The sequence below is a fragment of the Lepidochelys olivacea genome (genome assembly GCF_965140295.1).
Source record: "Lepidochelys olivacea isolate rLepOli2 genome assembly, chromosome: 24".
Classification (NCBI taxonomy): Eukaryota; Metazoa; Chordata; order Testudines; family Cheloniidae; genus Lepidochelys; species Lepidochelys olivacea.
This window is the reverse complement of record NC_140434.1, coordinates 18,527,301-18,538,500: the sequence shown is the minus strand read 5'-3', so window position 1 is coordinate 18,538,500 and position 11,200 is coordinate 18,527,301. Positions and strand designations below refer to the sequence as shown.

Below are 11,200 nucleotides of genomic sequence, written 5' to 3'. Positions count from 1 at the left end.
CCCCCCGCGCAGCTGGGCCCTGCGCGCCCCCTCCCCGGGACTCCCCCCCCCCGCGCAGCTGGGCCCTGCGCGCCCCCTCCCCGGGACTCCCCCCCCCGCGCAGCTGGGCCCTGCGCGCCCCCTCCCCGGGACTCCCCCCCACACTCCCCGCAGCTGGGCCCTGCGTGCCCCCTCCCCGGGACTCCTCCCCCCCCCGCAGCTGGGCCCTGCCCTCCCGCTCACCAGGTCTCTCCCCACAGGCCATGGCAGAGGAGCTGCCCCCCTCCCTCTTCTTCCAGCACCAGTACATGTGCTCCGAGTGCGGCCTGCTCTACAACAGGCTGGAGGAGGTGCTGATCCACCAGCAGAGCCACCTGGGGGAGCCCTGCCAGCCCCCCGGTGCCGCCCCCGCCGTGGCCCTCGGCGCGGGGCCCCTGCAGGAGAGCCGCTACCAGTGCCTGGAGTGCGGGCGCATCCTGCTCTCGCCGGACGCGCTGCTGGCCCACCAGAGCCTGCACCCCCGCCAGGTGCCCGCCCGCCCGCCGCCCCCCGCCTCTGCCGGCCAGATTCACTACCAGTGCAGCGAGTGCAAGGAGCTCTTCGCCGCCCCCGACCTGTGGCTGGCCCATCGCCAGAGCCACAAGGCCCAGGAGCCCGTGGCCGCCCCCCCGGCCCCGCCGCCGCCGCCCCCTCCCCCGCCGGCCCCCCAGCCGACCATGCACCCCTACGAGTGCTCGGAGTGCGCCGGCCTCTTCCAGACGCCCGAGGAGCTGCTGGAGCACCAGGGCGAGCACTTCACCGAGACGGAGAAGGAGAGCGGGGAGCCGGCTGTGCCCGAGGGGGTCAAACAGGAGGCCCCCAGCTCTCCCGCCCCCTCGCGGCAGCCGCCAACGCCGGCCCCTCCGCGGGCCTGGCGCTGCGGCGAGTGCCAGCAGGAGTTCGGCCTGGCGGAGGAGCTGCGGCGCCACCGCCGGGAGCACGCCCCCGAGGAGTTCCTGTGCGGCGAGTGCCAGCGTGGCTTCACCACGGCCAACCGGCTGCTGGCCCACCAGCGGGCGCACGTGGACGGCACGCACGAGTGCCCCAGCTGCAGCAAGGTCTTCAAGAAGGCGGCCTCGCTGGAGCAGCACATGCGGGTCCACAAGGGCGAGGCCCTGTACCTGTGCGTCGACTGCGGGCTGGGCTTCGGCACCGAGATGACGCTGGTGGTCCACCGCAAGAGCCACACGGCCAACCCCCTGCACCGCTGCGCCTGCGGCAAGACCTTCAGCAACATGACCAAGTTCCTCTACCACCGCCGCACCCACGCCGGCAAGAGCGGGGCCCCGCCGGCCCGGGCCCGGGCCCCGGAGCCGGAGCCGGCCCCGCCGCCCGCCGAGGAGCCGGCCCCGCCGCCCGCCGGGGCGCCGCCCGCCGCGGCCGGCGGCTTCCTGTGCCCGCAGTGCGGCAAGGCCTTTTCCAGCCACATCCGCATGGTGCGGCACAAGCGGGTGGTCCACGTGCTGGAGCGCAAGCACAAGTGCCCCACCTGCGGCAAGAGCTTCAAGAAGCTGGTGCACGTCCGGAACCACCTGCGCACGCACACCGGGGAGCGCCCCTTCCAGTGCAGCGAGTGCGGCAAGACCTTCGCCTCCCAGGCCAACCTCATGCGCCACCACCTGACCCACACCGGCGAGCGCCCCTACCAGTGCGACGTCTGCCAGAAGCGCTTCACCCAGTCCTCCAACCTGCAGCAGCACCGGCTGCTGCACGCGGCTGCCGGCCCCTTCCCCTGCCCGGACTGCGGCGCCACCTTCGCGCGGGCCCACAAGCTGGCCCTGCACCGCGCCAGCCACACCGGCCAGCTGCCCTTCCAGTGCCCCGAGTGCGAGGCGGCCTTCGCCCGCAAGCGGCTGCTGGAGCTGCACCGGCTGGCCCACGCCGGGCGCGAGCCCCACCGCTGCCCGGACTGCGGCGCCCTCTTTGTCCGCCTGGCCAAGCTGGAGGAGCACCGCTGTGCCCACAAGAAGCTGCACCCGTGCCCATCCTGCGGCAAGGGCCTGGGTTCCCTGGCCAAGCTGGCGCTGCACCAGCTGGGGCACTCCGGCCAGCGCCCCTTCACCTGCAGCCTCTGCGGCAAGGGCTTCCCCAGCCCGAGCGGGCTGAGCCGCCACCAGCAGCGCCACACGGGCGTGCGGCCCCACAAGTGCCCGCTCTGCTCCAAGGCCTTCCTGGCGGCCTCGGGCCTGCAGCTGCACCAGCGCACGCACACGGGCGAGCGCCCCTTCCCCTGCCCCGAGTGCGGCAAGGCCTTCCGGCAGGCCACCCACCTGCGGGAGCACCGGCGGCTGCACACCGGCGAGCGCCCCTACCCCTGCCCCGAGTGCGGCAAGGCCTTCGTCCAGGCCATGCACCTGGCCGAGCACCGGCGCATCCACACCGGCGAGCGCCCCCACCGCTGCCCGCACTGCGCCAAGGCCTTCAAGACCCTCTCCAACCTGCGCAGCCACCGCAAGACCCACGGGGCTGCCGCCCCCCCCGCGCCCCCCGCCGCCCAGCCCACCCAGACCATCATGTGCACTGAGTTCGGGGAGACCATCGCCATCATTGAGACGGCGGAACCGCTGCCCTTGGTGGAGACCATCGAAATCTACCAGGCTGCCCTGGAGGGCAGCCTCCAGGTGGACAATCTGCAGGTCAATGCCTTCGTATAGGGGCGCAGGCTCCCCCTGTAAATAAAAGTTCTGGTTTTGCCCGTTCGCCTGCCCAGCCCCCCCACTGCGTCTCATCCTGGCACGGGGGGTGGGGGGTGTCGCTGCATGTCCCTGGGCTGCTGTCTGGGTATGGGGGGGCAGCGGGTCCTCTTACCCTTCCCATTCCATCTCTGCCCCAGGGCACTTCTTGGGTCCTTCCTGCTCTCCAGGCAGACCCCCCCCCCCCCCGGGCGGGGTGGGACCAGGGGGGCTTTGAACTGGAGCCTTCCAAGGTTATTCCCCCCACCCGGGCTGTAGGATTATCCTGAGGGGCTGGGCCCTTCCCCATAGGCTGTCTTGCTCTGGAAGGGAGCTTGGGGTTAGCAAACCAGCTAGGGGAAGGTGTCTCAGTAGGAATCCCTTGCCAGGTTGTGGGGCTGGGCAGTGGAGCATGTTCAGCAGTTGAGATTGGCAAGAGGGGATGCCAGCGTGGGCCCCCTGTGACTTGACGTGCACCGAGGGGCTAGGGGGACTGGTTCAGGAAGGTTGGGAATAATGGGACATGGGGCCTCTCCCCTCTAGGGGGCACTAGCTCCCATCTGCCCCTAGGGCAAGGGATGGGAATGGGAGTTAGGAATGGGGCAGCATGCTGGCTCAGCCCCCGTTGCTCTGTTTGGCCTCGACTGTTCTGAGACCAGAATATGCCAAGCAATCTGTGACCTCATCTGTGCCCTAGGCCCCCTTCCCTTCCTGGGCTGGCCCCAGAGCCAGGGCCTCCCCCCAACCGTTGGCATATGGAGAAGGGGGCCCAGCCTTATACCTGGCTGGAAGGTGCCCCACACTCCCTGCGGAGCCCATAGGGCACCACCCACACCTCCTGCTGGGTGACCACCTCCATCATGGGGGAAACTGAGGCAGGGAGCCTGACCCTTAAGGGTTCTGAGGCAGGACAGAGAAGGGAAGAGAACGCAGGAGTCCTGATGGCCGTGGTTCTGGTGTAAGGTGCCGAGGGCTCCCTGGGCAAAGCACCCCTCTCCCAGTGCTGGAGGCTCTGAAGGGAGTGCCCCCCCACGCCCACGAGTGGGGCTGGAGCAGCACAGGGGGACTGAGTGATGCCCTCTGGTGGGGCTCTACACTTGTCCCTGCAGCCTGGGAATTGCTCACCTTTCCCTCTGCCCCCTGGGCGGGCTGTTTGGTCTGGGAAAGGGGGACCCAGGAGCCGTGCCCCCAGGCTGCAGCAGTTCCGTGGTCATTAAACCAAGGGTGGGGCATTAACAGATGAACATTTGGTGTTAGGCACCCCCCCAGCAGCAGGCACAGCCTCAGGTAGTATCACCCATCAGTCCCCCCAGCAACAGGGTCAGGCACCTCCCCCTGGCCCCCCTACAACCCACCCAGGCTCTCCACAGCCTCTGGCTCAGCCATTTAACACTCTCCCCTTTTCCTTTCAAGGACTCCCCCAGCTTAAAGGTGGATTGTAACAGGGGGGCAGGCCACTCATTCTGCACCCCCAGGATCCAGGGGTGCCCATGCCCTAGCCCAGAGGAACTGCAGCAATGGGGCAGGCCAGGCTGAGTGCTCCTACTCCCCCAGAGGATGACTGTCACCAGGGCCACCCATGGGGCAGCTCAGGCCATGGTCATGAGCTAGCCAGGCACACCCCCAGGGCAGACAGACCCCTCCATGGGGGCAGAATCACAGCCAGGTGAAACAAGCTTCCACAGGAGGCAGCCTAGCAGGTCCCCCCAGTTAGGTGCCACCCCCCGCCCCCAAGCAGCCCCACGCTCCCCTGCGTCCTTTCATGCCAATAATTTATTGAACCGGGTGCCTGTACAGAGCCAGAACTTGAGAGAGAAACTAACACACAGTTGGGGGTCGGGGGGGAAAACACACTCAGATTAAGAAAAAATCATCTATGTACACAGCGATCAGTAAAAGAAACTGGTTTACAGGGAGGGGTATTTACAGGGGGGCAGGCAGGAGGGGAAATAAAAAACTCCCCCCCCACAGAGCTGTCCCCTTCAAACCAAGGAGAGCGCCTTGATCATGGGGCTTTTGGGGGGAATGCCTGGGGGGAGGCCCTATGGGGATACATCCATCTGCTCCTGGCCCACGGCCTCTCCCCCCACACTGCAGGATCCCATCTATCCCCAGAGTGGGTGCAGGAGCCCCCGGCACGGGGCACAGAGGAAGGCTTGTTCCCAGCTGACAGGGGGGAAGGGGCACCCCTCTCCCCTCTGAGGGGGGCCAGGCCCTGCACCCCCTACAGGACAGCAGCATAGGAGAGGAGGGGGGCAGTGGGGTGGGATGTTAAAAACCAAAAGCAACTTAAAATCCAGGGGGCCTGAACCCCCTGTCCCCCAGCCCCAAAAGCAGCCAGAGCCACTTCAAAAAGGGGGGGGCTGTAAAAGCAGCATGACCAGTGCCCCTACCCCCACACTGAGGCCTTGTGGGTTAGCAAGGGGCAGCGTCTCCTCTGTGACTGGCTGCCCCCCAGCCAATGGGAAGCAGGCTCCATGTGGTCCGTGGGCACCGCCCCCACCCAGTTCACAGTTCAGACAAGTCCATGGGGTGGCCTAGGGGAGGGAAGGGGGCCTGCCCCCCAGCCCAGCCTTTCAGGACGAGTTGGCAATGGGTCCCACGCCATCCCCCGGTGTTGGCTGGCTCCTGTCAGCGCCTGCATGGGAAAGGAACAGTCAGCATGGCAGGGTCACCTGCCCAGCCCCACAGCACATGGGCTCCACCCCCTCCTCTCAGCATGCCCTAGGGCAGCAGGGAGCCCCCAGACCCACCCCTAGCAGGCTGCAGGAAATGGGTGTTCCCACCCCCTCCTCTCAGCATGCCTCAGGAGAGAGATGCCCCACCCCATTCCCAGCATAGGGGGAAGATGACCTCTTCTCCCTTTCCCAGCATGCACTGGGAGAACTGCTTGTGTGTGTCGGGGGGGTAGTCCTGGCCCCCCAGGCTCCCAGCACAGCACCCCCCCAGCACTCACCATGTGTGGCAGGGGTGCCAGGCGCACACCCCAGCAAGCTGGTCTGGGCCCGTAGGTGGGGCGGGATGAGGGAGGGGTTGAGCGAGGGCTCGATGGCCAGTTCTGTGGGGAGAGAGCAGAGGGGTCAGACGGCCCGGGCGCCCCGCCCCCGCCCGCCCCCCCGGCACGGGCACTCACCCACAGGGCTGAAGTTGAAGAGGGGGGGCAGGTCGCGCCCGCTGGGCAGGCGGGCGGTGGGCTCCCGCAGCTCGTTGAAGAAGGCATTGGTGCAGGCCTCCAGCGGGGAGAGGCGGGTGGCAGGCGTGTACTCCAGCAGACGGCTGCACAGCGAGATGGCCTCCACCGGGGTGCGCGGCTTGAACACCTGGGGGGCAGGGGGGTCACTGCGGGCACAGCCCCATACCAAACCCCGCCCCCACCCAGGCCGGCCTATCCACCCCAGGCCTCTTCTGGGGTCAGCACACAGCCACACCCCCTTCTACTGAGCCACGCCCTCAAGCTGTGCGCTTCCCCAAGACAGTGCCCCCTCCCTCCTCCAATACCTTTAGCCAGGGATGTGCTTTGATCTGGGGGAACTTGAACTCTGTGTAGTTGGGGTTCATCTCCCGGATCTGCTCCCGCGTTGGTGTCCCCAGTACCTGGGGGATGGGGGACCCATTACAGCCAGTTCCTGGGGGGGAGCCCATGTCCCCAGCGCCTCCCAAGGGGCATTTCCTGACCCCACAGACTGGGGGCCATCCTCCCCCCTGCAATGCCTGCAACAAACCCTCGGATGAACCCTTTCCAGGCCCCCTCAATGTTCCAGGTAAGGCCCCCTCAATGAGGTCCAGCCCAGGACTCCCCACGCTGGGAGTGGGATCCAGTGGTTAGAGCAGGGGGGCTGGGAGGGGGGGTTAGAGCACAGGTGAGCATCTCCTACCTTGATGATTTCCACCAGCTGGTCCACTCCACTGTCCCCAGGGAAGATGGGCTGACCCAGCAGCAGCTCAGCCAGCACGCAGCCCGCTGACCAGATATCTGGGGAGGGACAGCGGGTGGTCAGGACTTTGGGGTCCCTCCCCCGCGCTGTGCACGGGGGCAGGGGTGACGGAGGGGGGTGGGAGCTCACCTATGTTGGACGTGTAGTCGGTGGCCCCGAAGATGAGCTCTGGGGCGCGGTAATAGCGGGAGCAGATGTAGGAGACGTTGGGTTCGCCCTGCACCAGCTGCTTGGCACTGCGAGACGAACCACCCATAGTGAGTGCCCCCCGCGCCGGACCAGACCCCTTGCCCCTCGGCCAGACGGGTGTGCTGTGGCCGGTTCCGACCCCGTGTCGGCCCTCCGTCGTGCCCAGGGTGAGTGCTGTGCAATCAGTCCCACGAGGGTCCGTGTGTGGGGCCACCCATCTCACCCCTGCCCTAGGGCCCAACGCACGAGCGCTCCGCCTGGCGCCCGGAACCGCGTGTGGACACCCCTCCCCGTACACGAGGGCCGGTGCTGCTCCGGGAGGGACTGTCCCGCGAGCCCACCCTTTCCCCCTCTGCACGGCTCTCGCACGGGGGGGCCCTCCCTCTGCACGGCTCTCGCACGGGGGGGCCCAGCTCTCACCTGCCGAAGTCGCACAGCTTGAGCACGGCTGTGTCGGGGTCCACCAGAAGGTTCTGGGGTTTGATGTCGCGGTGACAGACACCCTGGGAATGGATGTAGGCCAGGCTGCGGAACAGCTGGTACATGTACACCTGGCAGGAGCGGGGAGATGGTCACAGCCAGCCCGGGGGCTCCTGCCACAGCCCCCCAGCTCTGCGCAGGTGCCCCCCGGCTCACCTTGACATAGATGACGGGGATGGGCTGCTTGGCCTTGGTGAAGTGGCGTGCCACGCGGTACACCGTCTCGGGCACGAAGTCCAGCACCAGGTTCAGGTACACCTCGTCCTTCTGCAACGGGGCTGGGTGAGAGGGGACCCGGGACCCCGGCGGCCCCATGGACCCGCCCCCCCCAGGGGGGGAGGGAGGCAGAGAGGACCCCCCCAAAGTCTCATGGACGCTCTCCGCTGGGGGTGAGGGGACCCAGGACACACCCCACGGCCCCGTAGACTCTTCACACAGGGAGGGTGCGAGGGAACCCAGGAGGCACCCCGCTCCCCAGGATCCCCCCCACCTCCCCCAGCTGTATGGGCCAGTGCTCACCCCCCCCGCCCCGGTGCCCCCTGACCTTCTCCCCGCTGGAGTAGAAGTAGTAACGCAGACGCACGATGTTGCCGTGATCCAGCTTGCGCATGATCTGCAGCTCCCGGTTCTGGGGGGACACGGACGGGGTGAGCGAGGGAGCCTGGCAAGGGGGGGCCCCCGGCTCTCGCTCCCCCCATGCTCACCTTGAACCGCTTGTCTTGCAGCACTTTCTTGATGGCCACCAGCTCCCCGGAGTCGGCCAGGCGGGCCTGATAGACCACGCCGAAGGAGCCATTCCCGATGACCTTGATATCCGAGTAGGAGACCTCCTGGGGGCGCTCCGGGCCCTGGCCAGGCGTGGCCACCACCGTGCTCACCTTCCCGCTGTCCCCTGGGGTTGGGGGGGGGTGTTAGAGAGACGGCCAGGAACCCCCCAACCCTGCCCTTTCCACTGGCCCCAGGGACGGGGGGGCTTAGAGACATGGCCAGGGACCCCCCCAACCCTGCCCTTTCCACTGGCCCCTGGAGACAGGGGGGCTTAGAGACACGGCCAGGGACCCCCCAACCCTGCCCTTTCCACTGGCCCCAGGGACGGGGGGGCTTAGAGACACGGCCAGGGACCCCCCAACCCTGCCCTTTCCACTGGCCCCAGGGACAGGGGGGCTTAGAGACACGGCCAGGGACCCCCCCAACCCTGCCCTTTCCACTGGCCCCAGGGACGGGGGAGCTTAGAGACACAGCCAGGGACCCCCCCAACCCTGCCCTTTCCACTGGCCCCTGGAGACGGGGGGGGGCTTAGAGACACGGCCAGGGACCCCCCAACCCTGCCCTTTCCACTGGCCCCAGGGACGGGGGAGCTTAGAGACACAGCCAGGGACCCCCCAACCCTGCCCTTTCCACTGGCCCCTGGAGACGGGGGGGGCTTAGAGACACGGCCAGGGACCCCCAAAGCCCCCCCACCACTGCCCCTGCCCCTCCCTTCCCGCTGGGCCCTGGGGATGGGGGGTTAGAAACACAGCCAGAGACCCCCTCATGGTCCCTCCTTCCCAGTTTCCAGGTTAGAGAGAGCCAGAATCCCCACACCCGCAACCCCACAGCACCTCTGCCACTGGCCCCTCCCCACTGACCCATATCACACAGCCCCACCTCTGCCCCTGCTACCGCCCCCCCCCGGCACCAAACCCCCACATCTCCCTTCCCCCCACTAAAGAGACTGACCCCAAATGCCCTCCCCCTAGAACACTCCAGCCACCCCTGTACCCCCCACCCCGTAACACCCCACTTCTCCTGCCCCAACACCCTCCCCAACACTGACTAGGCAGCCCCCCAGCATCACCCCAAGCATCTTCTCCCCCCCACCTAATACCTCAGGGTCCCACCCTGCAACTCCCATGGAGAGGAAGCCCAGCAGCCAGAGAAATCCTGCCATGAGAACCCCCAATCCGCACCCCAGGTAGCCTCCCCATGCAGCAGCTCCCCCCCAACACAGAGATGTGGTATCCAGGTGGTGGGCTCAGCCAAGGCCCTGAACCCCAACACTCAATCCCCAAATATGATGACAGAGCCACCCGCCAGCCCCGCAACTGGGACCCTAGAGCCTAACCCTAACCTCCAATTAGCTTCTCCCCAGCCTCCAGAGGCCCCCCCCTTCACATGACCAGCCCCGTCACAGCCCCCACTGGCTCCCAACACCCGCAGGGAAGTGATGCACTTGGGGACCCACAATAGTTCTTTCCCCCCCCCATACATCCAGGAACACCCCCCCATGGATTCCCCCGCTCCCCTTTCTCCTGCCCCCCGCCCCCTTCTACCACACTCAGCCTTGCTCCCTGTCCCGCTCAGAAATGCCCCCCACTCTCTGAACAGCCTGTGAACCCCCTTCCCCTTCGGACCACCTGCAGCCTTCTGAGCCCACCCCAACCGTCCTGCCCCCTCCTCCCACAGCTCCCGCTAACAGTACCCCCTGCATACGCTCCTTCCCCCACCACCCCTCCCCACAGACACCTGCTCCTCTGCCACCCCATGGATCCTCCCCCCACACTCCGCCTCCGCAGCCTCCTTCTCCTAGGCCCCCCCCGCCCTTAAACCCATCCCCCACGGATCCCCCCTCGGCCCTGCTCCTCCGCACAGACCCGCCAGCTCCCACCCCCGATTCCGAACCACCTCAAACACGGGCCCTCCCCCTACTCCCCAGTCCTGCCCCACTCACACCCCAGAGCCCCATCTCCCCCCCCCTGCCCCCTTCAGTCCCCTCCCCCCCCTGCCCCCATCTCCCCCCCTGCCCCCTTCAGTCCCCTCTCCCTATCTTACCCCCGGCCCCCTGCCTCCCATCTCACCCCAGCCCCCCCCCACTCACGGCCGAGTTTCAGGCCCGGCGGGAAGGGCCCGACGCCGCCGCCCCCCCCCGGCCCGGGCCCCGCCGCCCCCGCCTTGCCGCCCGGCGCGGCCCCCAGGTGCGGCCCGGGCGGGGCGGGGGCTCCGGGGCCGGGGGGGACCCCGCCCGCGGCGGCGTCGACGAAGGAGCTGGTCCGGGGCCGGGAGGGGCCGGCGCTGCCGCTGCTCATGGCGAGGCCGGACGGGAGGGGGGCCGGCTGGGTTAGCCAGACTGCGCCTGCGCGGCGCCAGCCCCGCCCCTCCCTGCCGCGGGGGCCGCCGGGAAACCGAGTCCGGGCCCCGCCCCGTCCCCTCCCTGCCGCGGGGGCCGCCGGGAAACCGAGGCCGGGCCCCGCCCCGTCCCCTCCCTGCCGCGGGGGCCGCCGGGAAACCGAGCCCGGGCCCCGCCCCCTCCCTGCCGCGGGGGCCGCCGGGAAACCGAGTCCGGGCCCCGCCCTGCCGCCGGGAAACCGAGCCCGGGCCCCGCCCCCTCCCTGCCGCGGGGGCCGCCGGGAAGCCGAGCCCGGGCCCCGCCCCGTCCCCTCCCTGCCGCGGGGGCCGCCGGGAAGCCGAGCCCGGGCCCCGCCCCCGCCCTGCCGCGGGGGCCGCCGGGAAGCCGAGCCCGGGCCCCGCCCTGTCCCCTCCCTGCCGCGGGGGCCGCCGGGAAACCGAGCCCGGGCCCCGCCCCCTCCCTGCCGCGGGGGCCGCCGGGAAGCCGAGCCCGGGCCCCGCCCCGTCCCCTCCCTGCCGCGGGGGCCGCCGGGAAGCCGAGCCCGGGCCCCGCCCCCGCCCTGCCGCGGGGGCCGCCGGGAAGCCGAGCCCGGGCCCCGCCCTGTCCCCTCCCTGCCGCGGGGGCCGCCGGGAAACCGAGCCCGGGCCCCGCCCCCTCCCTGCCGCGGGGGCCGCCGGGAAACCGAGCCCGGGCCCCGCCCCCTCCCTGCCGCGGGGGCCGCCGGGAAACCGAGCCCGGGCCCCGCCCCCTCCCTGCCGCGGGGGCCGCCGGGAAACCGAGCCCGGGCCCCGCCCCCGCCC

The 11,200-nt window shown here is 69.4% G+C and overlaps 1 protein-coding gene across 2 annotated transcripts; it reads right to left on the bottom strand.

The window, feature by feature from the left end:
• Positions 1–4,444: 4,444 nt before the first annotated feature.
• Positions 4,445–10,374, bottom strand: GSK3A (glycogen synthase kinase 3 alpha). 2 transcript variants are annotated; one of them, XM_084613424.1, is made up of 11 exons: positions 10,152–10,374; positions 7,999–8,186; positions 7,839–7,922; positions 7,451–7,561; positions 7,235–7,365; positions 6,755–6,861; positions 6,566–6,663; positions 6,189–6,284; positions 5,824–6,010; positions 5,647–5,748; positions 4,445–5,328 (listed from the first exon to the last, which is right to left on the bottom strand). In XM_084613424.1, the coding sequence occupies exons 1-11, from the start codon at positions 10,357–10,359 to the stop codon at positions 5,267–5,269; spliced, it is 1,374 nt and encodes a 457-aa protein (XP_084469550.1). In that variant the 5' UTR covers positions 10,360–10,374; the 3' UTR covers positions 4,445–5,266. The 2 variants fall into 2 exon arrangements, with proteins under 2 accessions (XP_084469550.1, XP_084469551.1); XM_084613425.1 differs by having other exon boundaries at positions 7,878–7,922.
• Positions 10,375–11,200: the final 826 nt, after the last annotated feature.